The sequence below is a fragment of the Mycteria americana genome, chromosome 4 (genome assembly GCF_035582795.1).
Source record: "Mycteria americana isolate JAX WOST 10 ecotype Jacksonville Zoo and Gardens chromosome 4, USCA_MyAme_1.0, whole genome shotgun sequence".
In the NCBI taxonomy this organism is placed as follows: Eukaryota; Metazoa; Chordata; class Aves; order Ciconiiformes; family Ciconiidae; genus Mycteria; species Mycteria americana.
In genome coordinates, this window is record NC_134368.1 from 56,658,132 (window position 1) to 56,685,131 (window position 27,000).

A 27,000-nucleotide genomic window follows, 5' to 3' on the forward strand; every position below is an offset into this window, starting at 1 on the left:
GTCAAGTACAGAAGCAGCGCACCTTGCAGCCAGGGAAAGCACAATTAGAAGCTCAAACAGCAGGACAGTCTGATCTGACATATGGAAACTCTGTGAAGCTTTTCCCATTTGGGAGGCTAGGAAAGCTCTTCCAAAACTGATTCCCCGAGACCAGCAGGAGCAGCAGGCTTTTAACAAGCCTGTTCCAAATGACTCTTAGCTCCACACTGAGTGTGCTGTTTGTATGACTGCTTGTGAGAAAATAAGTAGCTGTTCCGGCCTCTTTAAATATGAGTTTTTCTGGAAACAACTTATTTTCAGTACTGGATACCTTCAGTGTGTGTGACTGAAAAATAGCATTCTGCCATTTATTTCTTTTGTTACGTTGGAGCCCTGTCTTTTTGTCAAGGAAGTTTAGTAAAGAATTTGCCAGACCTATAATAATTACTGCCCATGAAGTACTGGGGAATAGAAATAACCTCTAGTATGCAGCAAATCATTTAAGCATTTGGAAGGACAGGCACCAGCTACCGCTCAGAAATTTCTCATCCACAGAGCTCAGTCCTCTGATACAACTTCATTCCCTGTTTGGTAGTATCTTTTCAGCAATTGTTTACATTATGTTCATATTACTGTTTCTGAGAGACAGTATGATCTCTTTAAAGTCTGCACGGAGAAGGATGATGATGGCCATAGAAAACAGTTAGTCAGGGTGCCATGGTGAGGCAGGCCCTGGGCAGGCAGCATCCCGCTTCCAAAGCAAGCCCTCCCCAGCAGCGGTACCACACCCCGGAGGGCAAGCTTGGAGCTCGGAGGGGCAAGCTACAAAGCCCACGGGACTCTCAGGGTTGGGTGGGTACGGCATTTAACACCTGACACTTACAGAATAGAGATTTCACCTTAACCCAGAAACCTCCACAGGTTTCCTCACTGAGTACTTTGGTGGACACGGAAGAGGTGAGGGGCATCCATTGCAAGAGAAAAATGAACGTACATGAAACACTTCAGAATATGAACTTCGCGGGTGTACAGATTAAAGTAACTGGAAATATGACTTATTCTGGGAATAAAATAAAGTATATCCAGTATGGGAGAGGCATGGCGCACACCGGGGACACCACCTGCTGAGGAACCGGGCCCCGACAAGCACCAGGGCGAGGTCGCTTCCTCGCCGTCGGGGCCGGGGCGGGCCTCCCCGCAACGGGGTACTCCGCGGCGGCGAGGCGGGACGGCACCCGCCCGGGGACGTGCCGTGCCACCGCCCCGTCCGCGCACTTCCTCAGCGGCCCGCGGAGGCGGCCCCGGGCAGCCGTCGTCCCGCGGAGGGACGATGACCCAGTGCCGGGAGCCGCGTACCGCCGCCCCGCTGGACGAGGAGCTGGAGACGCTCGGGTAAGCGGCGGTCGGGGCGGCGGTCGGGGCGGCGGCGCCGCGGGGGTCCCCGCGCGAAATGGCGGCCCCCGCCCAACCTCGGGTGCGGCTGAGGGGCGTGGGGGGGTCCCCGCGCGAAATGGCGGCCCTCGGGTGGTGGCGGGCCGCCCGACGGGATCTGACAGGGTGGGGGCTGCTGGTTCTTGGTGCTGAATTTGGTAATGAAGTGAGGAATAAGATAAAGTGGGGTTTGTTTTAACGAGCCCGCCGAAGGGCTCCGTGCATGGTGTGCAACCCCTCAGAGAAGCCCAGCGCCTCGTCGCTGTGGTGGGTCTGAGAGGCCGGCAGGCTGCCGTGTACAGAGGCTGCTAGCGTGCTGCAGGTGAGTGGGAGAAATAAATAATGGTTAGAAAACCTAGAGCGCAGGCAGGCGTTTCAAATGTAGTGGAGAGTTAGAGGCAGGGGGCTACAGCTTCACTCAGAGAAGCTCTGTGACATTGAAACCTCCCCTGTCGGGAAGAGCCCAGCTTGTGCCACGTCGCTTACCTGCGTCTCAAGGGAGCACCAAGCCCAGAGCTTGTCCTCAGAGCTGCCTGTCCTCCCTGGCTGCAGAGCTGCCCCATCCCTTCGGCCATGTCCTCGTTGCTTGGCCTGGGCCCTGGCCCAGAGGGCTGCCATCCCAGCTGCCATGCTGACTGCTCCTTGCTGGGCCCCAGGGAGGCAGCAGGGTTCCCCAGGGCACCTCGGGCTTCGGCAGTGAGAGCAGTGAACGGTTCACAGTCGTTATGAGGACGTCACCCACACTCAAAAGCAAACCCCGAGGAGTAAAAAGGAAGGCCAAAGATTGCAACAGACCTTTTTCCCTGTCCGATGTGACTCGCCCATTTTGTCTGCCAGTTATTTTTGCTTTTCGCAAGAGGAAGGCTTGAGTTACTTTTTCACCCGCAGCGTTGCCATGGGTGAGAAGAAACGTGAGCTGGAGGAGCAGCACAGGTGGGCACAGAGAGGGAAGGATCGGTGGCAGCAAAGTGAAGGGGAGACAATGCAGGAGAAAGGCCAGTGAAGATAACGACAAAGCAAAAAGGCTCTCATGTCACTTCTGCATTCAAGAGGAATAGGTGAAAAAAGTAAAGGTTTTTTGCTTCCTGAGTACTTACAGATAAGGACTAACTCATAGTTTATTTTTGTGATTAATTCACTTAATGGAGAAGTTGGAGTGCAACAAAAGACTTGGACTACTCTATCTAGAGTAGAGACTTACTATCGCTACACTGCTGATATTTTCCCATATTCAGAAGAACCTGTTGATGAAATGCCTGTTACTGAAGCATCTGACAAATATGAAATGAAGTAAAGTCACTTTGCAGTGGTACCTAGCGTGGCCATTGTATACTTTTCCTTTACATCTGTAAGATTACGCTCATCCTAAAAAAGTATCTACAGGAAAAAAAAAAAAAAGAGTTGCAAATGCTGTGGCTAACATGATTCCCAATTACCAGACTTCTGTTCATTTAAACTATATGGCCTGAGTTGATTTATGCCAGTAACCTGTGCTTATAAACAGCCTCGCTGGTTGGCAAGGAGTTTGTCCTCATAGATGATCTTGTAGGACTGCAGCCTGATGTGGTACCTGATGGGGTACCAGTGAGAAGGAAAGACTACAAATGAGAAGGCTACAAATATGCATTTTTAAAGCTTTAGCTTCTTTATTTTATTTCCACTTCAATGGAAAACCTAAACTTTTCACCCTACCACAAAATACTAAGCATCTCCTTCAGGGCAGTGTGTTGAGTTAAATGCACTAAAGATGAATATGCAATGCCAAGCAAAGATTCCCTTCAAATCATTAAACAAAGCCCTTTTTTTTGGCTAGTACTAAAGCCACTTTTTTTTTCTTGTTTCTAAAGAGGAAAAAGAAGTCCTTACATAGCAAACATTCTGCAAGCATAGTCTAAAAGATCTCTTCATGTAAATACTTCTTCAGTAGGTGTGTCACTCTCCAGACCATAACATTAAATTCTCAGCCACCACAAGGGTTTTTTATCCTAAACTTCGTCCCTGGTGCTATCACAGTGCTGAGTTCCCCTTACACCCGACATAGTATCTAGCACAACTGAGACCCAATTCTGGTGAGGAATATATGTCATTGCCAGAGTAAAGACCAACAGAGACAAGGGTCATTCAAATGAGGAGCAATTTTGACGTTCACATACCTTTGGGGGTGAATTTGAAGCAGTTTATTTTAGAGCTTCTGCTTTACTGTGCAAAAATCAAAGAAGTTGGAGAAGGTTTGAAGAAATATGAAATGGGAAGGACTTTTTCTTTAAGAGAAAGCAGGTTGGGTACCGGGATATCCTCATAGTTTACCACGTCAGCTGGTCATCAAAATGGAAAGTTGACAGCAATATAGATGGATGTAGAGCGTAAAACCTATTTGACTCTCTGCTGGGTTTGGAGGACCTGGTATTTGCTGGACTGTTCTAGATTAATGCTCCTGTAATTACACTGAGAAAATTGGAGCTGGTGAGAGCAAGGCAGGAGGGAGGGAGAAAAAAAAAATCAATATATACAAACCCCATCTTTATTTTACCCCGATCTAAAGGTATCCCATCTGCCACAAAAAAGATCAAGATTTAACAATCCCAGTTATCATCAGGGACAATCGCAGTCACTGAAAGATCTAGGTATATCTACAGCTGTTTATCAGATTGGATTTTATTCCCAAAGCCTCCGTATTTGTAAAGATGGACTTTTTGACCTTTTACGTCACAACAAAAGAAAGCAAGAGTGATTGGTTTGGCTTTTTTTCTTTTTTTTTTAACTATTTCGCTCAGTCTGATGGGAGATGGTGGCTTATATTTATTTGGAGAGTTTGAATGGTCAAACAATCAAGAGTTCAAAGTGAAAATTCAGATTACTGTCAGCTTCATTATCAAGGTGTTTATAGGTGGAACTAATGCCTAATGAAAAAGAAGATCAAAATCAGAACACATTGTTAAAAACGTGTTACCTCATTCATTAACTTCTTCCCTAAATCTACCAAAATATTTAAAAGGGAGCACTGAAGTTTGTCAAAAGACACATAAGCATCTTGGCTTGAAAAGGAAACTGACACCGTGATTCTTCTTTGAAGGTCTCTTTGACTCTTCCAGGAGTCAACCCTTTTTCCAATTGCCTTTATTCTTGTTACTACTAAAAGGACAGCCTGTGCACTGCAGTGTGAAACTCCTGTAGCTGATCACGTGTAACGTGAGTTTGGGGAATTCCACATTGCAGTTCACATTATTTTCACAAGAGATGAGAATGTGGAGTATCTCATCATCCGAGTAATTACAGGCTGGTCTGGTAACACACCTCCCATTCCAACATAGCATAGCTTGGGCGACACTGTTTGTCTTTTGGAGGTAAAAACACAGGGCAAGAGGAAACAAGTTTTTGTAGCCTTTTTCCTTCTGCAGTCTGAGCGCTCTTTGTCATCCCTTGCAGCGCAGCTTTTGTTCCTCCAGCTCCAGGTTTGACAATACCATGACAGATGGTATTTGTAAGACTGAACAATACACTTCATGCTTAGTTTTAGTAACAGAAGAGGAATTAGGCCACAAGCCTAGATCAGATGATGATAAAATTGGGGAATTGAGGAACTTGTATGACTGGGACAGGGCAATGGTCATAAGAATTTTTTTGCTTCATCTATATTTCTAATGTAAACAAGGGCAAAATTACAATGGCTAGAAAGTTGGCAAAAGAAATGGGTGAAAATCAGAACAAAGGCAGTTGAGAGAAGGGGGAGAGAAAATAGAAGTGAAAAGCAGAAGCTGAACTAGTGAAAGCCTACAGTTAGAAGACGTGACCTTTAAGGCTGGATACACTGATGTTACTTCCTCATATTTCTATTTTTAAAGTATTTTTCCTGTGAAATGGCACCCTTGTATTCCAACAAAGTACTTGACATAGGTGTGTGATTAAGTGTTCCAGTGTGACACACTGAAAGGATGTCTGATAAATACCAATTTTGATTGTTGTTGTGGTTTAGCCCCAGTCGGCAGTTAAGTACCACACAGCTGCTTCCTCACCCTCCCCCCCAGTGGGATGGGGGAAGAGAATTGGAAGAGCAAAAGTTGTTGACTGGAGATTAGCAAATGTGACACCCATCTACAACACCAAGTTGTGCGGGAGTGCTGATCTCCTTGAGGGGAGGAAGGCTCTGCAGAGGGACCTTAACAGGCTGGATCGATGGGCTGGGGCCAATTGTATGAGGTTCAACAAGGCTAAGTGCGAGGTCCTGCACTTGGGCCACAACAACCCCATGCAACGCTACAGGCTTGGGGAAGAGTGGCTGGAAAGCTGCCTGGCAGAGAAGGACCTGGGAGTGTTGATCGATAGGCGGCTGAATATGAGCCAGCAGTGTGCCCAGGTGGCCAAGAAAGCCAATGGCATCCTGGCTTGTATCAAAAATAGTGTGGCCAGCAGGAGTAGGGAAGTGATTGTGCCCCTGTACTTGGCACTGGTGAGGCCGCACCTCGAATACTGTGTTCAGTTTTTGGCCCCTCACTACAAGAGAGACATTGAGGTGCTGGAGCGTGTCCAGAGAAGGGCAACGAAGCTGGTGAAGGGTCTAGAGCAGAAGTCTTATGAGGAGCGGCTGAGGGGAGACCTTATTGCTCTCTCCAACTACCTGAAAGGAGGTTGTAGAGAGGTGGGGTTTGGTCTCTTCTCCCAGGTAACAAGTGATAGGACAAGAGGAAATGGCCTCAAGTTGCACCAGGGCAGGTTTAGACTGGATATTAGGAAATTTTACTTCACTGAAAGGGTTATCAAGCATTGGAACAAGCTGCCCAGTAAAGCGGTTGAGTCACCATCCCTGGGGGTATTTAAAGGACGTTTGGATGAGGTGCTTATGGACATGGTGTAGTGGTGGTCTTGGTAGTGTTAGGTTTATGTTTGGACTTGATGATCTTAAAGGTCTTTTCCAACCTGTACGATTCTGTGATTCTGTGAAAACTCGTGGGTTGAGACAAGAACAGTTTAATAATTGGAACAACAACAAAAAAACCTGTAATGAGAAGGGAAACAACAAGAGAGTGAGAGAGGAACAAAACCCATGAGAAAAAAACAAGTGATACAACCACTCACCACCTGCTGACCGACGCCCAACCAGTCCCCAAGCAGCGATCGCTACCCCCTGGCCAACACCCCCCAGTTTATATACTGGGCATGATGTCATATGGTATGGAGTAGCCCTTTGGTCAGTTTGGATCAACTATCCTGGCTGTGCACCCTCCCAGTTTCTTATGCGCCCAGCAGAGCATGGGAAGCCATAAGGTCCTTGACTAGTGTACACATTACTTAGCAACAACTAAACCATCAGTGTGTTATTAATATTATTCTCATACTAAAATCCAAAACACAGCACTATACCAGCTACTAGGAAGAAAATTAACTCTATCCCAGCCAAAATCAGGACAGTTGTATGCCACCTATAACTTCTGTCTTAGCATTCTTGCTCTTTTGTAGGTTCTCTAGAGTTCTGTCAACTCATGCACCATTAAAAACATTGCCAAAACTTCACTTTTACTGATGTGATGTACAGAGGTACCTACCTTTTGCTGATGTGAGGTACTTTGTGACCTTCAGATGATAGGTAATGCTTCTAGGGTTTGATATTAGGAAAAAAGTTAAAATAAAAAAACCCAAACTTGACAGGTATGATCTGGAAGTTGCTGAAATCCAGCATGCAGAGAACGGAGAACTAGTGAGGCTATTTTGTAGAGTCAGTTTTGGAGTACAGGCACATGAAGAGCATTGCGTCCAGCCCAAGGAGATAAGTCAGTGCTTTCCCGCTCCCTCCATCAAGCAGTACAGTGTACTACTCCTTTAACCTAAGAACGGGAATACATCTTTGAGGCTAGTATATAGTTTCAAAGTGTAAAAAAATTCAACTCATTGTGGTAGAAGATATTTTTTTAATACAAAAAAAAATGCAAAACCTGCCAACATCTACTACCAAAAAACCCCCTAACCCAGGGTAAATAACTGCTCTGAATATTGGAGTAAAGTCCTACTGAGAACATATCTGGACCGTCTTCCCCCTATCTCTGTGGATCTCTGTTCCCTTTCAGAGGTGGATGAGAGACAAATTAGATCCGCTGTGTTCCTGCTTGGCTCCTGCAGCTCAGGCAGCCGGGGTGCTTTCCGCGGGGATGGGCACCAAGGAGCACTAGCAGTATTGCACCTTCTGCGGTAGGGGAGGGAGCTTCTGGGAAGGGAGCAGAGAGATCACCCAGCTGAATACTGAGAATCTCCTTCCTGCTTCAGAGAAGGAACTTTGAATTGCCTGATTCTTTACAAAAGCAAGCCAAACATGCACACAGTTTCTAACTCTATCCAGGCTATAACTATCTGAGAACATAATCTGATAAGGACACAAAAAATAAGTGTGACCTCTGCCTAGTGCATTTATCTGATAGCTGGGTGTACCTCAAGGGTTAGCACTCCAGACACTAAAAACAAATGGTAGTGAGAACTTCTAGCTGTGCTCTCTTCTGGTGCTACCTTCAATTTTTATGAGGAAGAAAAACAGGTGTTTCTACTGGGTGTTACACAATTTGCACATAGAAATGTCTGAGAAGAGAATTAATTATCCAAGTCACTCAACATTCATCCTTGGGTTAACCATAGATGAGTGTTTGTGTTCCTTGTGTATTCCGGTATTGTTAAAAAGTTAATCCACCTGATGCCAGCTACAGGTTTGTTCACCAGCCTCTATTTACACAGGCAGAAATATTTTTCAAAATATCCATATGGTTTCTTTGTCAACAGCATTATCAGAAATTACAGATGCCATACCTAAGGGCTATCTGATCTGCAGGGGACATAGAAATGAAATTTCATTAACATTTTTCTTTGAAATGTCTTGAGTTGTTAAAGAAAAGATCAAATGAACATTTTGAGGATGATGTTCGTACCTGAAGTCGGAGCTTCCCACCCCAAACACTGCTGTAACATACTCCTGATCATCACCACTGCATAGGGAGGTCTAGTCACTGCATTAACTACACAGAGATCTTAATGAAAGAAGAGATTTTAACGCAAGTGTGTCCTGTTCTGGAGTTGTGATGATTAACACAGCTGCAGTGGTACGGCTGGCCAGCAGAGACATGGCTTGTACTGTGGCAGCCACCGGCTTACCCCACGGGGGAACCCCACTGGTGACTGGGTGGGCAGATCCTTAGGGCAAGGTTGTGTGCTCTGATGAGTTTTGGTTCTCTGGGGCACGGTGTGTCTCATTTCTTTCTCCTCCTTCATGTCAGTAAAGCAATGTCAGTAAAGCCCTTCCTACGCTGTCACCAATGCAATCTGATCTAAAGAATAGGGTGATTTCTGAAAATGCTTTATTTGCCAAAGAGAAACAAAGGTAATCTCACTAGGGCTGCGTGCCCATCTTAAGACATGCTTTCATGGGCCCAGCAGACTCTTTCACTCCAAAGAGCAGGAAGAGTAGAATGGTCCTTCAACAACACACACTGACAACACAAACATGCTTACACGTATGGGATAAAGAGATTTAATGTAATTTAGGACAAAGTTAAAGTAACAAGAATGAATAAATGACAGCAATTATAAACTCTGAAACTGAGATCACTAGTCAAATCGACGATAAGGAACCCAAAAAAGGGGAGCATGCAGGATTTTTTTGTAGGAGAAATGAAATAATTGGAAAAGAAAGACCTCCCAGAAGTATGTACGCATTTGAGACAGGAAGGCATACAAGGCCAAGGGCACCCAGCAGAAGTGGCTCTGAAGCAGGGAAGGACTTTCCTCTATCTTCTTGTGTTTCTTCAGAGAAACCTGAATCAGGAACCCCAGGCAATTTCTACACGACTGGTGATTTTCAGTCTGACAAGTGTCAAACTACAGGGGATATTTCTGGATTTTTTTGTAGTCAATAAAAGACTCTATAAGTTGGGTCAAATAAAGATGACTTTTGGAAGGGCCTTCAGAAATGGCCCAATATGCAAGATATGCACCATGGTTCAAAATGAAAGAGTTAAGACAATTCAGCTTTTTCGAGGACTTGCTAGGGGCTTCAAACAGATGGGTGTTTGTAAAGCCTTTTGATTTCCTTAATTTCTTGTTTTAAAAAGGTAGATATAGTATTATGTTTTCTATCAACAGTTTCCTCCCCCAGGTATCACTCAGAAGACGACCAAAACTTAAGCTAAAGGTGACTGTCCTTTACAGTGTCTTGCTGAATGAGCCATTGCTCCCACCTTGATTTACCCGCAGATTTCAAAGAACTGCCTAAAAGATTTTTTCTAAACAAGATAGATAGCAGGATTCCCCCTCTGACACATACTTAAATTCAACTGAAGTGTATCTAGTAGTGTCTAACCACAGGGCTGTTCGGGATTCCTTTTTAGTCCTATTTACTTGTATTTGTGTCGTCAGGCAGGCTTGATTGGGAGAGCAGACTATTTGCATAGGTGTATATTTGTTTACCTTCCTGGTGGTCTGCGTGCAAATGCTAAATTTTCCACAGCATTTTTAAATTTTACCTGTGTTCATGCAATTGGAACAAATTTTGAGTGACCATTTTCACAGTGGAATATCCAAGTAACCTGACAGTTGTTACTAATTGAACTGTCTGTGACAGTCAGGAGGAAAAAAAAAATAACTATGTATAACACAGTCATTTTGGCACTAAGATCTGTATTACTGTCTCACATCCACTTCTACTTTTTAAGCTGAGCAAGAGGAACATAATAACATTTGAGGGATTTTTGTCTGAGACAGCATATTTAGGCAAGAAGACTGGTGCAACCTTGTCAGCAAGGATTTAAAACAACGTTATTTTCCCAATTAAGTGGGTGGACTTTTTTTTTTTTGGCATAGTGGTAAAATTTCATTATTCACTGGCCTTTTATGTGTAAAGAGAGAGTAGATTTAAACACAACATTTTTTAAATTTAAGTGACTTCTTTTAACATCTGAGTAAAAGGCTTTTTGGAAATAAGGTAACAGCGCACTTATGAGCAACCTCAAACTGAATACACCTCCTTTATGAAAATGACCTCTTACAGATTTTCTCAATATATGTTTCTTTTGCACAGAAGTGAGAGAAACAGTGTTATGAAATTCCACCCAAAACACAGTGTTGTCTTCTCAGCTGTAGCTCCGGCCAAGTGTGCATGCTGGTATGATCCTCATCGCATCAGGACAGATCTGACCTTTGACTGTTACTTACTTGGGCAGTTAATCCCAAAGCAGATTTTGGCTAACAGGTGTTTCAGAAGATGACACTATGATCTTTAAATATTCATTATTTTATTCTACTGTGTAGATGGTCCACAGAGCACGTTCTAGAGCCAAACCAGCAAAACCCTGCCTGTATTGAGTTTCACATGGATCTTGTCTTCCACAGGGTTAACAGTCTGGAGTCTCTCGTAAGGCAATTTATCAGCCAGCTGGCCTTTCATATAGCAGCCGTCTAAATTCAGAGTTAAAACTTTGTGTGAGATGCCAAGTTTAGTGGCAACTTGCAATGAACAGATAAGGAGAAAGAGTATACAATTACACCTCGTTTCAGTTTGAAGACTGCCATGATACAAATGCCGGAAAGTGCTGTGATCACACTTCTGCTTTCAAACTGTATTTCTCTGGCTGAAACAATAATAGACTTTGACCCCAATACTACAGGCACACACAGTTTAAAGGAAGGGGAAGGAGACTCGGCAGCACTCTGCATATAGGCAAAGGGAGAGGCGTGCTCCCTGCAGAGCCGTGCCCTGGGTGCACTATCCCCTCCTCCTTCTGCACCAGAGGTTCTGGTGTGTGTGTATATGACTATCATTAATATCTGCACACAGCATGTCTTACAGGACTGGCACTCCAGCCTTTTATAGCTGCGGCTCTTTTTTGTGTTCGGTCTCAGGATCATTTCGAATGAGATCCTTTTCTGTTGAAAGAAATCAGGTGTTTCTATTGTGAATCATTCTGGATGGAAACGAAGCTGTAAACAACATTTCATGATCTTCTTTGCAGGATTTTTTTTCTGTGGATTCCTTGTGGAATTTTTCATATTAAAAAATTGATGAAGTTAATTTTAACTGAAGTTAAATGAAACAGGTGTTTAGATGTTTTCCTGGATTGCTCAGACCATGTATGGCCGAGCAGCAACAGTGGCGAGATTTCCTAAATTTTCACTTCAAATTCTGTCAGCTAGTTTTGGTCCCTTCCTCTGTTCCTTCCAAAAGGTTATGCTTCAAATGAAAATTATAAGCTTAGGCAGATGTGTTTAATTGCAGATCTTAGCAGTGCAGATGAACCGAGTTGTGGGAAATACAGAGTCTGGGAGGAGTTTAAGTGTTGCCTGTTTGCCCCAAAAGAGGAAGTGTACCAAAGCTTGTAGATATGTCAGGAAGTAGATTCTGAAAATAGACAAAGGATCCTGCATACCCCCCAAAATTGCTTTAATCTTATCAGCACAGACCTGGGTAATTTGTTGCTCATGCAAGTAGAATTTGCAGGGTTTCTTAGATTCAGCAAACTGTCAGCTGTTTTGTACACAACTTTGTAGTTAACAAAAAATAAATAGTTTTCTGAGTGTGTTGAAAGGAGGCTGCTGAAAGGGGCACAGTTCTGTGTAACTGGTGTGTGCCTGTGAGAAGGATGGTAACTCAAAATTGTAGCAGTGTTAGTTGCAGTCCTTCCTTTTTCTCTAACTTGGCTCCATAATGCAGCAGAAGCTGTCAGTTAAGAGCTGAGGAAATGATGCTTTAACCCCTTGTGTCTTCCCAGGTGGTATCATGATAATCTTACCCGACATGCAGCAGAAGCGCTTCTGCTTTCCAATGGGCAGGATGGAAGCTATCTCTTGAGGAAGAGTAATGAAAGGGAAGATTTGTACTCCCTCTCTGTAAGGTAGAGTATGGACAGAAGTGAATTTATCTAGTGTCACACAGCTAGCAGTTTTAAAATCTTCACTTACTCCCATGTTTGTTTGCATGTCTCATGCATTGAAATGACCTGCAGATTTTTTCCTAGGGCTCTGACTATTTTAAATATATTCCTAATGGTGTAATCCAGCTGAATGACATTTTGTTAGAAGAAAAAAAAGGTTTGGATTGGATTTGAAAATTGCTCTCATTTTTCCAATCTATGAATTAATCTTATTAGTGGAAAACATCATTCTGTGGTTTCGCTGTAGATTTTCAGTCTGCATGATAAAAATCTGTATGGCAGTTACAAGAGTTTAAGAAACAGCTGATGGGAGTAGAAAAGTTTTATGATGAGGATAGTAGTAAATATACCAGTTAATAGGTGCTAACTTCACCAGTTTCTGGATGACTGTATAGGAACCATCATCTCTGAGGGACGATCCAGTGTTTGACTGGATGGTTTTAGTCCTCTGTTCTGGGCTAAGACTCAGTCTTAGCCAGTGATGCATGACTGATCTGAACAATATTTCGCAAGTAACAGATGTCAGGCCCTTGAAGTCAATTACAGCAATTTACATCAGTTCAGGACACAGACAATATAGAGCACAGGTAGCCTGGCCTGGGTACTTCACTACTGAATCACATTTAAAGAATCTCCCAAGAAGGAGAGAAGCCACAATACTTTAGAGAGGCAACATGAAAGACATATGCATTAAACGCACAAGGTAGTCACTGCATGTCAGTGGAGTGGAGGTAACCAACCCTAAATACGTTCTTAGCCTTTGGCAACCGTATGATATATTAAGCCTCTACAGTGAAAGTTTAAGGTAGTGCATTCAAGCTCATTTCTGCCTCAAACAGCCTCTGAAGAATTAGTGACCACAGCTCAGCTGAATCACAGTAACGTTTTAAGCTAAAGTCACTTTGATCAGTATAATGATGCCAGTTATTCACAACTCTAATAGATGTACACAGATCACAACACAGCATATGCCCTTCAAATTGTGACTTTCTGTGTATTCAGTACCAGGAGCTGTTATAATTTGGAAGTGTAGTCGCTTGGAAACTGAGGAAAGTGCAATTGGCACATACCCTGTTCCCCAGAGGTATAAAAGGCAAATTTTGATTGCTTCACTCATCTCTGACAGAAGACCCAGGAGCAAGTGTGCCTATACATACACTGCTGAAATTACTACCACTATAGACAGCCGTTTATACAAGGAGCTTGGGGGGGTGCCCGACAGATCTGAAGGTGATGTTACAAAATGAGTATTCAGAGTAGCAATGACTGAATTGAGTGCAAGTCTTGGAAAAAGAATAGTAGCATTTATAAGTAATAGCTTTCCTTAAAAAAAAGTCATTTTAGATGAATCATTGTCTTGCTGGTTAATATCTTTTGATTTTAAAATGTAACTAAACATTATTTGAGGTAATCTACCTCAGACAATTTAAAAAAAAAAATATATCTTGAAGCTAGTTTTAAAGGGCACTCAGGAAACAACTTACTGTAATAAAATAAAATTTAAATAGTTGTTCTTTTAATAGGAAACAAAAGCTAAAGAGTTAGTTAATGAAGATAAATTTGCTGCTTTGACAAATTCTAGCTGTAGAAGACCTAGAAAAGTCTACTTCAGGCCAATTCCAATCTCTTGTTGAGCTCTCCATGTAGGAACAAGAGTTGCTTACTGCATTACCATATGAACTGAATATCCCTGTCTGGAGTTTGATCTTTTATTCTGTTACATGAGTTTTTTGGTGGTACAGCTCCCTTGAAGTACTGATTCTGATTTTAAAATGTTTTAGTAATTTTCCACTGTTTGTTTAACTCTAAGTTATCCTTTCCATTTTTTGACTAATATTAAAACTTATTTTTAGAATAAGTAATTCAATTTCATTCTGATACATTTTTGTAGAAAGGATAACTTCAGCAATTCTAGCTGTCATTTTCTTTCTCTCCTAAAATGTCTTCTATAGCATTTACTTTACTTTATGCCTCTGCCTCACAAGGAATTTCAGTCATTATTATAGTTTGTTTTAAAAGGAAACAATGCTCATACATCCCTTGAGGTTTTTATTGACAGCTGTAAGAAGAGAGATCACATATTGCCTGAAATCCCCTCCCCCAGCTAAATTAGCAACTTTAAAAAGGAACTAGGAAATAGACGTTGTTCTCATTGCAACATTGTATTTCTTGTGAAATTAAATGAAAAGATTAAAACCCTGTCATTGCAGTGCAGTCACTGCAGCTATTTGCTGCTGTAGGGCATCTGCGCTCGGCTCGCAAACGTTGTGTCTCAGCTGACTGTAGCGCAAAACATGCGGGAGGTCAATAGAGGCATGTTCTACAATATCATGAGTACTGTTCAAAGATAAATATTTGTTTAAATACCTGTTTGAAATAATAATCCCCTGTGGAAGTGGCAATAAACAATGGAAAAGATGCTATAAATCCCTTTCTTCACCGTATTTTCAGTACCTTTGCTACATACATTTTTCCTGAGACAACATTTTCTCTGGACTATTTTGGATGCTAGTAACATTAACAGAAGTAACTTTTTCACGGGAGAAATACTTGCAGTAAGTGCTTCACTGTCTTCTGAAGTCAAAATAATTGCCCGTCCAGGAAGTGAGGCCTTGCACACTTCTGTAAATACCATCAGCTTTCATAAACACATGCTGTTACTTCCCCAACAGACAAAGGACCCTGGTTCATGTTTGACAGTGCCCACCACAGAGGAACCATCCACCTGAGTACAGAGACAAAGCAGACAAATTCTAAAGCCTTAGGTATCTAAAATTAGGTTGTTAAATCCCTGTTTGGGTGCAGAAAGGAGGCAGCCTATTTTTGAAAGAGAAACAGAAGACATTTTCAAGGAGATTAGGATGTTACCTGAAAAGTAAGACATATACCAAGTAATATAGGTACACCATCAAGACTAAAGCCCAGTAAGTGAAGGGATATCATCCTGCTTAGACAGAAGGCTGGAAACCTCGTTTGTGAGTCTTTTTGCTGATTGCTGCAAGAGTTAATTTCACTTACTTGGCCTTTCTAGGCTTTCATCATCTCATACCTGTCAAGCAGCAATTAGATTTTTCTTAATAAATCTGAGTCTCAGATGTGTTGAGTATTAGTGAGCGACAGTAATGGCAGTAGTATTACTGCTAGGACAGTGATTGTCAGCCTGTGATCTGGGCTAGATTTCCTGTAGTGGAAGCTGCTATTTAAGGGTTGTACATGCCAAATGCCTTTGGCATTTATGCCTTGACAAATTTTCCTTTTTTATTTTAGGGGAAAAGATTCTGTGAAACACTTCCATGTTGAACATACAGGAACTTCATTCAAATTTGGATTTAATGAATTTTCTAGCTTGAAGGAATTAGTCATGCATTTTGCAAATCAGCCTTTAATTGGAAGCGAAACAGGTAAGGAGAGCCATATGTTTGTATGAACACATTTGTAGTCATGCTTCACACAGATCTAAGTAAAAAGAGCTTCCGATGTGTTATCAAGTAGATCTGCTGCTGAAGTGTTCCTCTTCAGAAATTCATGTTTGTATTAACCTCAGGCATCTAAGATGTTCCTCTTCAAAAACTCTTTCAAGTACTCTGAAGACAAACTACATGTAAGCTTACTGGGTTTTTGCTAACCAGGGACATGAGCTCCCTTTGATTTCTCAGAGAGAGAAGGAAGCATTTCAAAATATGCATGTACTGGGAGGAACAGAACCTTCTCAGAAAGGGCAAAACTAAAGCAGGGTCTTTAGTGAGGAAATAAATGTTCATCTATGAAGTTGACATTCCCCAATAAGAATAAATGGAAAAGGGACTTGAAATTGTTCGGCTCCACTAGTCTTCATCCAAGGAAGAAGTCTACAGTGATACATTCCTCTTTCCTGTAGGGCTTGTGGCCTGTATTACCTCTCTCTTTCTGTCTACAGTGGATCAGCCTGCTGATGCCATCTGCCATCACAATGATCTGTCTTGTTTTTAAGAAAAAGAGAGAGAAAAGCACAGGCTTCTTTAGCAGCCAATGTGCTGCCTGAATTAAGAGTCAAAAGATTAAACTTGATTCCTACAAGTGAGTTGAATACCACCAGACCAGAATCCTTGGAGAAACAGATGCATATTATTATGATAATGCCAGTTTTAGGTTTAGCTTCAAATCTAAGAGTTGAAGATGCGTCAGTACAAGTCAGCACCAAAAACTTCAGTATCCTGTATAGAACGTGTATGCAAATAACTCAGAGTAGTACTAATTAGATATGCAAGAGACCAGTTAAATTATAGTTGGCACATGCAATAACTGTAATATGTTACACACTAAATATGCACCAGTGCTCTTTTAACTCAAGCATTAAATTCAAGGGTTGGTTTGCAAATTTTTTTTCCCCAAGAAAAATGCAGTGGTACACTCAATATGGCACTTGTATCTTTCAAAGCGTTCTCTTTTTAAATTGCTTTTAAGAGTGGTTTGAACACAGAGTTCCTACATGTATCTTTTGTGCCAGTAAGCTATTTTTCCTGTGAAATCAGACATGCACCCACAGGCCTAACCCTGTAAAGATTTCAGGTGACATATAAAACTTGTATTTCCCCATTCCTTCACTGCATGTGTTACAGACATTAGTAATCAAGGCATTGGTGTTATGTGATCTCTGTGCACAGGACCAACACTGCTGAATGATGGGCTCACTTGTCGCCTTAAAGCTCCCTAATCAGATTCTGCTGGCTCTGTGAAACCTCTTTAAGTTGGATGTGTTACAGAATAAGAAAAGCCATTTGAACATCACATCAAGAAACCTTCCACCTTACCTTACCATGGATAGGAAAAGAGAGTTAGCACTCAGGCAATGTTCCTTCAGATACCACCCAAGGTCTCCTGGGTGGTAACCAATTTATATCAAAAAGTGGGTAGGGGCTCATCAGAGCCCACTCTAAGCCAAGTGTCACAAGTGGCAGAATGACTGGCCCAACACAGGGTCACACAGCAGGTTGGCAGAAGGGCCAGCAACAGAGTCTGATTTCTTAGGCCACACTTCCTTTCAGTGGAAAGCAGCAAGCAACCTTTAGGTCAGGCATTAGTAGCAAGTAGTTGGACCAGTTTTTCTTATTCCTTGTTATACTTACAAACAATTTGCTACAGAAACATTGTGAGATCAGGAATGAAAGAGTAAAGCAAGATAGCATTTTTCATCTCCTCCTTGCTTATGGACAGGATTTTATAAGATAGAGACCCACGAGATAGAATATGTAATGGTTTCCAGTATCTTCCATTTAAGTTTGTCTCACTGGAGGTAGTTTTGTGTCTGAAGAGGCACACCAGACTCTCTTTGATGAGTACTTGAACACACAGGCCTGCACCCCTGCAAACTGGTCCATGGCGCGCAGTGGTTCTTTTGTATTGGGACAGCTGCAGGTTTGTGCTTCAAGCCCAATAAACCTTGGCTTACTACAGCTTCATTTGCCACTCCAAATTGCTACATGGTCTCACATCTATTTTTCTGCAGTGTAATGTGTACACTTCCTTTTGAACTACAGATAATTAAAAGGAAATTGGGGCTACTGTGTTCTGCGACATGGTTTATTGAACAGGCAAGCTGAATCTATTCAGTAACAAGGTTAAAGCAATATAATATCATTATTTCTATATTGTCTTTATTCAAAGTGATGAGGTCAACATGTTATTCTTACCTGTTTGCTTTGTTTATCAGTTTTTACCTAAATTATTTTGAAAACATATAAAAACTTTAAATCATTACCCAGACAAAAAAGCCAAAGTCACTTGAAGCTAACATTTCCAGCAACAGGACTAATTTTCATTCTTCCTTAGAAATAGATACCATGCACAAACATGCAAGAAGAATCTTGCTACAGTGCAGCTTTTACTAGTTCTTTTGTACAGTTACCAGATGATTCTGTACAAGTATCTTTTGTGGAGAAAAAAACATGGAGAACTTACTAGAAAACAAATATTGTATAAAATGTTAAACTAGTCCTACCAGTTCTGCAACAAGGCTCTTTATCCATGGTGTGCAGATGATGGTACTCTGATTCTATGCAACAGCTTAAGAGTAGTTTCTGTAGACTGGTGATGGGCATGTTCTCAATTTCATTTTAAATGATAAAGCATTATTTTTCTGCAAGGCCAGAGAGAATTAAACTGATTTTGACTGTTTACCTACTGCAAGTTGAATATATCACATTTGCATACACCCCCTGTGCCTGCAAACAGATTTCAGCTGGTTACTTCAAACACAATTTTTCCACTTCCCTTTGTAGCTCTTCCCACTACAAAAGATACTTTAAACTTTATTTCACTTTTAAATTAGTCAATCACCTGTAGGTTTCAAGTCCAAGTTCTTAACCAATTCTAGCATCCCTCCTCTTTAAGAGCTGACAATATCAGCATAAAATGCAAATGGAGCAGCATTTGGTGTGCTGTGAGATTATTTTTAAAGAATGAGATTAAATGGTGTAGCAGTTACTATTTTAAGGAGGTTCTTCACTATTGTGAATAGTGGAATAGATTCACTATTGGGAATGCAGCTTTTTGCAGAGAACATGCAATAAATGTGACCTTATTTGGAGAACAAAGAATGGCTATAATCAAACTGTTACTAACTGGAAAGAGCTATGGTAAAACAGTTAAAGTTGATGTGGGCTTACTGTTAGGAAGTCTGTATCTGAAGCTCTGACAGATCAAGTGATTTACGCAGCAAGCAGTGGGTTGTTGGCAAAACCAGGATGACTGTTACGACCTCATGTCTAGTCTAGCATCCTGCCTACCCGCCCAGCCAGCCTCCTGTGCAGGAAGGGAATTTAATGTGTCAAGTGATTCCCTGCAAGCACTAGTAAGTTTAAAGGTTTTAAAAAGGTACCATATATTTACAGTTTTCACAGTTGCATGTGAACAGGAGTGATAATGTCTATAGTCACATCTTCATGAATGCAGTGAAAATGTAGGTCACGTGAAGGTCAGCATTTCAGCTGTAACTATGAAATCTGTGTTTCAGTTTGTTCTGTATTACCTAGTTACTCCCTGACTGGAAAGAAGGTTCCAGCAGGACAGGAGACACCTGCCTTTGAGGGTTGTCTGACGGTCCTGTTCTTTTGCTGTCTTGACTTTTCACCACTTACCATGTTTTGCAGAAGGGGTTTAATTATCTACTGCTTAGAAGAAGCGAAGAGCGTTTTCACTCTTGCTTTCAGAGAACTGACTGTAAGAATTGACTCCCACTGTACAGGGATGAGGGAATGGATTTAGGCAAGATCCGGGTGCCCAAGGTATTGAGGACTCTGAGCAACACGAAAGCGAGACTGGGCAGGTGAATCCAGCAGCAGGTGCCCCTCTGTAGTTTGCATGGGTGGATTTTTGTAGAAAACACTCTTCACAGTCTAAACGATTCAGATGATGCATGTTAGAAGTATTTGTCTGTTTTTATCGGTATGGGAGAGTCATTTATAGCATGTGATTGTTTTCTCATGTGGATGTGGCCTGACTCCTGCCCCCTTCCAAGGAAAACCTCTTACGGGGAGCGTTGCAGAGATCTTGGGGAGGTTATTAGCTCTTACACCTTTTTAATTTTAGGAAAAGGTAAAGTTAACCATTCCACAAACAGGCAGCTACTGCCAGTTATTCTCTGAGACTGTCTTACCAGATGACTTACTCCTGCTCTTTTTATCTCCAGGAACCTTAATTGTATTGAAGCATCCCTACCCACGGAAAGTGGAAGAACCTTCCATTTATGAGTCTGTCCGAGTTCACACAGCAATGCAGACGGGAAGGACAGAGAGCGATCTTGTTCCAAATGCTCCCTCAGTAAGTTGTGTTCTGGTGGGAGGGGTGCTTCTTCTGGCCCAAGTTTAGTATGATTGCTGGAGTGAGCTATGGAATAAACCCAGTAATTCATCCCTTTATGGGTTCATAAATACAGGAAGTCTTTGCCGACCAAGGCAAAACAAACACAGACTTGTGAAGTGCAGTCCCATGACAAATAAAGCCTTTTACAATTGTTGTCACTGAGACCTTCAATGCTGTCACTGGGAAAACATTGTCTGCAGCTGACCTAGGTGAGTCTGACCATCCAAACAAAGCATATATGAAAGGTTTTCGTTCTCCTGTTATCTTCCTTTTAGAACGCCATCTTAGTAGTAACATTATCAGGAATTTGAAAAAAAAAAACCAAAACCAAACAAAACCCACACTACACAAGACAAACACAACACTTCTCACATCTTTCTGACAGCAGTCATCAGGCTGTATGCAACAACATGTATGTCAGGTTGCACAGTAAGGCCTTGTTTTGCCAAACATCCTTTACAGCTAGTGGGAAGTCTCTCTCTCCCCACAGGTAAGGAGAGGAATAGACTAAATAGCAAAACCAAGTAACAGCTACAGGATTTACCACACTTTGTCTCACTCAGTGAATATAAGGATTAGATGACAGGAAACGGATAGTAGTCCTGACAGACAAACTTATTACTACTTACTATTTTCGCAGTGTTCTTTGTTTGTTAGAATTATTTTGCCCAGTTAGCAATATACAGCCTCCTTCCTAACTGGGAGGAAGGAAAGAGTATCTCTGACTTCCTAGGTCAGTTAAAAAGTGACCTTTTGAAAAAAATATTCAAAGACGTGCAAGACAGGCAGGGACACATTTGGAAAAGGAACCCCAAACGACCGTATTAATAAGAGTATCTATATCCTGATAGGTACATTACTCAAAAGTTTTTTTGGCATTTTCACACTTGGGTTTTATTACTTTAGAATCACCTTGTCTTAAAGCAGAAAGACGGCTTGCTATATTCTGACACAGACTTAAACCCAAAATAGAGCGATATGACAGAAGAGCCTCCACCCTTTCAGCCCTAGTAATTTTGAGCACAGTAAAAAGCTGTGTCATGTTAAAAGCTACGCCTTACTGGTGTGAGAAACAAGAGAACATCTTCATATCCATTTGGGCCACCTGCTCTGACATCTGTGGCTCACTTGGACAGTAATTAGAGACTTTAAAACCCTAGTAACTCATAATCTGAGACAGGTGGTTTCTCTAGAACAGTATTGCTCAGAACAGAGAGGAAAGTATTTTAATTACATACTATATTTTTTGAGAAAAAGAGGAAGGGTTACATTAATATGGGTTAATGAAGTTGGTAAAAGAACCACTTCTGATGTGTCTCACAACCAGCCCTTCACGGCTGAGTTCTGCTTTAACCTCCAAAGAAATTTGCCTTCCACATACAACCAATAGAAAGGCAATATTTTTTCAAGAGCAAATAGTAATTAACTTGGCAAGAATTTGGTTTTCAGAGGTCTGCAGTCTCACAACTAGGTCCCTACACAGAGTTTTAGTATCTGAGAAGTCATAAGGTCCCAGCATCACTCATGGTGGCAGAGAAACAGTTCAAAAACCAATTTTTCAATAAGCACATTGAATGTAACAAGTTTTTCCTCTCAAGCGCATGTGGCTGTTTGATAGAAGAGAATGCCTAAGTAAAACAGCACTTTTGCCCCTGCTTGCATTTCAAGAGAGATTTCTGTGGATAATTCCACTGTCAGCTAAACCCCAGGTGCTTCTGGTTACATGTACTGAGGCAGCCATCTAACTTTACTAAATAAACTGTAACTGCAACTATTTTGCTGTGTTTGGTTGAGAAGATGGAGGCCAGAAGCTTGCTGAGGGAGGCATGCTCTAAGAAATTGCCTTTAGAGCCCGCGCAGCTCCATGTTTGCCCTAGTGGTGGATCCAGCCGTGTGAGGGGAGCACAGGAGCAAGGACAGGGCAAGTGGCCGTGGGAAGTTTCCTCAAGAACAGGCTGCTCTTCCATTTTCCGGATGTAGGCAAAGAGGGGGATGTGGGAAATAGAAGCAGAGCTCAGTCTCTAACCCAAATCCCTTTCCTTGTTACTTCACAGCTTGGTACAAAAGAAGGATATTTGATAAAACAAGGCAAAATAGTCAAGGTAAGGAAAACTCTTGCTCCTTGCTTCCACTCTGCAGTCACCCACAGAAGCTAAAGACAGTGCGGAGCTGGAATAGCTCCACCTGCACTCCCCTGCAGAGAGGTACAATTTGTGTTTTGAGCAACAACAAGGCACGACTGTAAAGCAGAGCAAGTCAACAGCTTTAAAGGTTTCTCTTTCCTAAGAAGCATTACACTAAATTCTCACAAGACAATTACCATCCATTCTTGATCTTTCAGAACTGGAAGACAAGATGGTTTACACTGCATAGGAATGAACTTAAGTATTTCAAAGACCAGACAGTAAGTAACAAACACCAGTTCTACTTTTAAATCTCTACAGAGGCAGCTGCAGCCTCCTCATATCTCTGGCTTCTTGCATCTGTGTCACAGCTTCCCAAGCCAAAGCTTCCCATACTGTCACAGAGGGGTCAGACCTTTCAAATAAAGTCAGAGTTTTGCTGATGACTTCCACAAGAAAAAGTTAGTAAGTTTTACAGCTGGAAAACATTTACTGTGCTCTGTCAGTCTTACCTACTAGATAGAGTTGTTGTTTACAGGGCAATTTTTGGTTGCTTTTTTCAGTGGATTTTAAGCTACCAACACAACACAGCTTTTATAGGTAGCTTTGACACACAACCTAACAGCAGTGCTATTAAAATATTTCTGCAAATATTAGTAGTATATTTTGCATTCCTTGATTTCATCCTTTTATTTCAAGTGGTCACACAGTATACATAGAAAACCACTCATTTAAAAATGTCTTCCTTCCTAGCACTCTGACATAGATTAACCCCCTGCATCTGGGAAAAACAGTGTGTCCTTACAGTTGCTGTTCCATTTCTATCTTAAACTGAGTACAAATAAGAAATACCTCTAGAGTTTTCCACCCTTACAATACCTCCAGTTCGGGTTCCTTCATAAACACAGCCAAACTGTTTACCTCTGCACTTCTGCCAAGCCCTATTTCAAGCATCTAACAGATTTTAACAAAACGGCAGACACAACTGCCCTCTCTCACCAAACATTACCATTTATAAACAGTTATGTATTTATGGGGCCTTCCATCAGTTTTCGTTTCAGTTCAAGCCAACTTGAATTAAGTTTCCAGGATAACATTTCAAAGGGCAGCACACCAAACGTTTGAGTAGCATTTGTGACTTCCCAGGCGAGAAGGTGTCTTTGTCAGGAACATGGCCTCCTCCCAGGCAGCAGCTCTGGTGTCTCCTGGCACTCCCATTGTTGCTGTGGGGTTGCAGATACCTACAGGTAAGCAACTTGCTGCTGGCCCTGGGATGGCATCTGCTAGCACACCTCAGCACAAGTGGCTTTCTTCTAGCGTAGGGTATAACTAACAGCCACTAAGCCAGAGGAAAATGGAAGGAAAGGTGTGAAAGCAACTGATGAAGGACCATGGGAACAGCTAATGGTGTTTGGGCAGAGAGCAAGCTGTTCTTCTACTTCAGCTGTCTCTGCCGAGGTGCTCAACAGTGTGAGGCTGAAACAGATCAAAGAACTCCCGCACCTAGGGAGAATGAAACTCTTCAGGGAGATGGGTTGCAGTTATACACAGACAGTCTGTGTTCCTGCACCTGAGCACTCCTGGGCCTGTCACAAGAAACTTAGATATACACACACTGCTCATGCAGCCAGACTCATCGCTTCTGCTGCAAGCACTACTTTAACTTTGCTTCTGCATTTCTCCCTACCCAGCTTCATCCTTTTAAAGCACTTAGGAATTAATTAAATCTCCAACCGCTGGCTAGGCCTAATACAACCTATAACCATCCCCTTATCTCTCTAAAGCTTAGCTGGAAGTGATACCAGATTTGTTGCTGTGTCAGTTACATTATAATGCATCAATCAAACCCTCAGCAGTCTGCGTCTAGCTCAAACTTTCCTGTAGTAGAGATCTCCTCTGTTGTTTGTCTAGATCTGAACTGACTGTCCTGTTTTTTTTACAATTAGCTCAATTCATATCATGTTAGCACTGATGTTACGTTTGGTTTTATGGTGTTACAGCTATTGTACCTATGCCTGGAAAAACCTAGTGTGCCTGTAGAGCTCTAGATGCACTGAAGATGAACTGAGCTAGCCTTATCTTCTGTTTTCATGTGTTCCCATTTTAAAACCATTTTATTTTCAAGGCCACAGAACCGATTCGGGCACTTGACTTAACTGAATGCTCAGCTGTGCAATTTGACTATTCCCAGGAAAGAGTCAATTGTTTCTGGTAAGTTGCTGTACTTTCTCCACCTTGCTGGAAGGGTCAAAATAGCTAGGGAAGTTTGAAATGTAACCACTGGGTGCTTCTGAAAGCTCCCTTGCCAGTTGTGACCCTGCTCTTCCTCTAACTCACGAGTCTGTTTCTGTCAGCCAACCTCTGTCAGTCCTGCATGACTTTGCCAAATTACCGCTGACAAAAGATTTTTGTCTTGGCGAGGAAGAAGGGTGTGGGCCTATGTGTAATGGGCATTTCTTTTCCTAATTCTGTAAGCATGTATAATCATCACCTACACCCATGGAACTTAGGTACGGTCCAGTTCCCAGTTGACATTGCTATGGGTCACAGTAACTGCTTCTGTGCCCCCATGTGGGTCTTTTGTCCTTATGGGCCTGGGGCAGTGTCTCCCGACTGTAAACCGTTTTTGGCTAACCTCCCTCCTGGAGACTGAACAGGAGCAAGGCCTCCCTGCCCTGCTCTGTCTAAACAACTGTTGGTGCAGGCCAGCTGGGTTCAGTTTTAGGAAGAGCTACTAGTTGTGCTAGCAATTTAAGAAACAAGTTCTAATTGTTTACTTACAGTTTAGTGTTCCCACTAAGGACATACTACCTGTGCGCAAAAACTGGAATAGAAGCTGACGAGTGGATTAAAATACTGCGGTGGAAACTGGTAAGATGATGTGCAGTGTTACGTGGCAGTACGTCTCAGGCAGCAGTACCCTTGGTGCGGCCATCATAAACCCCCCAAATATTGTAGCACCCAAGTGCTACAGTTCTCAGTATCTGCAAGAAGGGAGTAGTTGTTCTGGCTTCCAGGCCAACTAGACTGGAATATGTAGTTTTTGCATAATGTATATGCCTGCAAACCCACTTCAGCATTTTCGGGATGCCCTTTTAACACATATACTCATTAGGAAGAAGAAATTACGTCCACCTGTCATTGTGTAGATGGTAAACAATATGGAGCATCAGCACAGACTGCATGTGTTGGGTCATGAAGGAAGCAATGAGAAAACAATGTAAAGGCTTGAAAACGTTACTTCCTTAAAAATATCAATATTTGGGTTGGTCATAGTCTCTAACATCCACATGCATGCAGACAAACAGTAATGGATTGTCTTTCTGTTGTAGTCACAAATACGGAAGCAACTGGAGCAGCGTAACAACACCCTCAGTTCCTAGCTGCACCTCCAATACTTCTGCTCTATTGGCAGGAATTGCCTCTTTGCCAAGGGGAAGGCACAGCTTAGAAGAGGGCAGTTTCACATATCTCCATTACTCACAGCGGGCACCCGTGTGTGTGTATACCCGCACACAGATGCTTGCATCCAGCTCTGCACACAAAGGATTCGTACAGCTGAGTGCTGTCGGGCTGTTGAGTCACGTGTTGAGACGGTTGCAAACCCAGAGTGTTGGTTTGATGTGCGTGGTGTATGCCTGTAATGCGCTTAATTCAAACACCTGTTAACTAATCACAGAAGTAGACACTGTTTAAAACTTTTGTGGTTATTCAGAGCACTCTCAAGAATTTATTGCAGGCTCCATCACAACTAACCATTAGCAGCACATTCTGCAACCTTGAGCCTGTTATTTAAAACCAGTCCTTTCTGGAAACATTAAATAATTTCTTTTGTATTACCTGTTTAGGCTCTAAACCAAAATAAAAATGACAGAGGTAATTCCATTTTTGTAAATAGTGTCTATATTACAATCCATAGAATATTTCAAGGCCCTTTTCAAGGTGATGGATGAGTAACACTTAGTTCTGGTCAAATATGGTTTTGTATGGTTTAGATTTATACCGCAGTGATGGCTATAAGTGAACGTTTGTTTCATGCAGCATCTATAGGTAACAGCGAGCAGTGTCATGTGAGCATGCTTGTTTGCAAACTGAGATTATCAGAAACAGGCAGCTGGTTCCTGGTGCACGTATGACAGAGCTGCCATGGGACCCTAAGGGTGGGTGACAGGGCTCTGCAGAAAGCTTTGCCTGTGGCAGCCACCAGCATTGTTAGCGGCATTATGAGTTGGGCCCCTTACAGTCCCCCTTGGAAATAGGCTGGATTTGGTGTTTTTTTCCTCACGCAGAGAACTCAAAACAAGGTTTTTGTCCAGAACTATGTTTAGAATTAAGCACTGCTTGCTTTAAATTAAACAAGCAGCACCATGTACCCTAAAAACAGAATTTAAAAGAATACATCTTCTACATAACCTGATATAAATTTCCATCTATATTTTGGAAGACTCGTATAGATTTAACAGCGTTGTGGCTCGCTACAGAGTTGAGAAGTGGAAGCCCAGTACTTTGGTGCTGTAGTCAAAATAGATGTTACATTTTGGAAGCAAAGTTTGACATGCTGGAGGGTCCCAAGACCAGCTTGGCCTGACCCCATGGCTGACCCAGCTGCCAGACCCCTTGAGCAATCCTGCTCCTCCTGGAGGCGTGGGCCCCCCATCTCCCTGTGTAACGGTCAAGGTTCTGCTGAAACAGTGTACACAAACCTCTCCCGCGGTGCAAATGCTGTGGCA

General features: G+C 42.3%; 1 protein-coding gene across 2 annotated transcripts; it reads left to right on the top strand.

Annotated features, from left to right (window-relative positions):
- The first annotated feature begins 1,255 nt into the window (after nt 1-1,255).
- DAPP1 (dual adaptor of phosphotyrosine and 3-phosphoinositides 1) lies at nt 1,256-26,958 on the top strand. Of its 2 annotated transcripts, XM_075500622.1 has the most exons (9): nt 1,256-1,371; nt 12,147-12,269; nt 15,576-15,709; nt 19,975-20,105; nt 22,202-22,249; nt 22,489-22,551; nt 24,396-24,481; nt 25,054-25,141; nt 25,603-26,958. In XM_075500622.1, the coding sequence occupies exons 1-9, from the start codon at nt 1,310-1,312 to the stop codon at nt 25,651-25,653; spliced, it is 786 nt and encodes a 261-aa protein (XP_075356737.1). In that variant the 5' UTR covers nt 1,256-1,309; the 3' UTR covers nt 25,654-26,958. The 2 variants fall into 2 exon arrangements, with proteins under 2 accessions (XP_075356737.1, XP_075356738.1); XM_075500623.1 differs by lacking the exon at nt 22,202-22,249.
- The last annotated feature ends 42 nt before the right edge of the window (nt 26,959-27,000 follow it).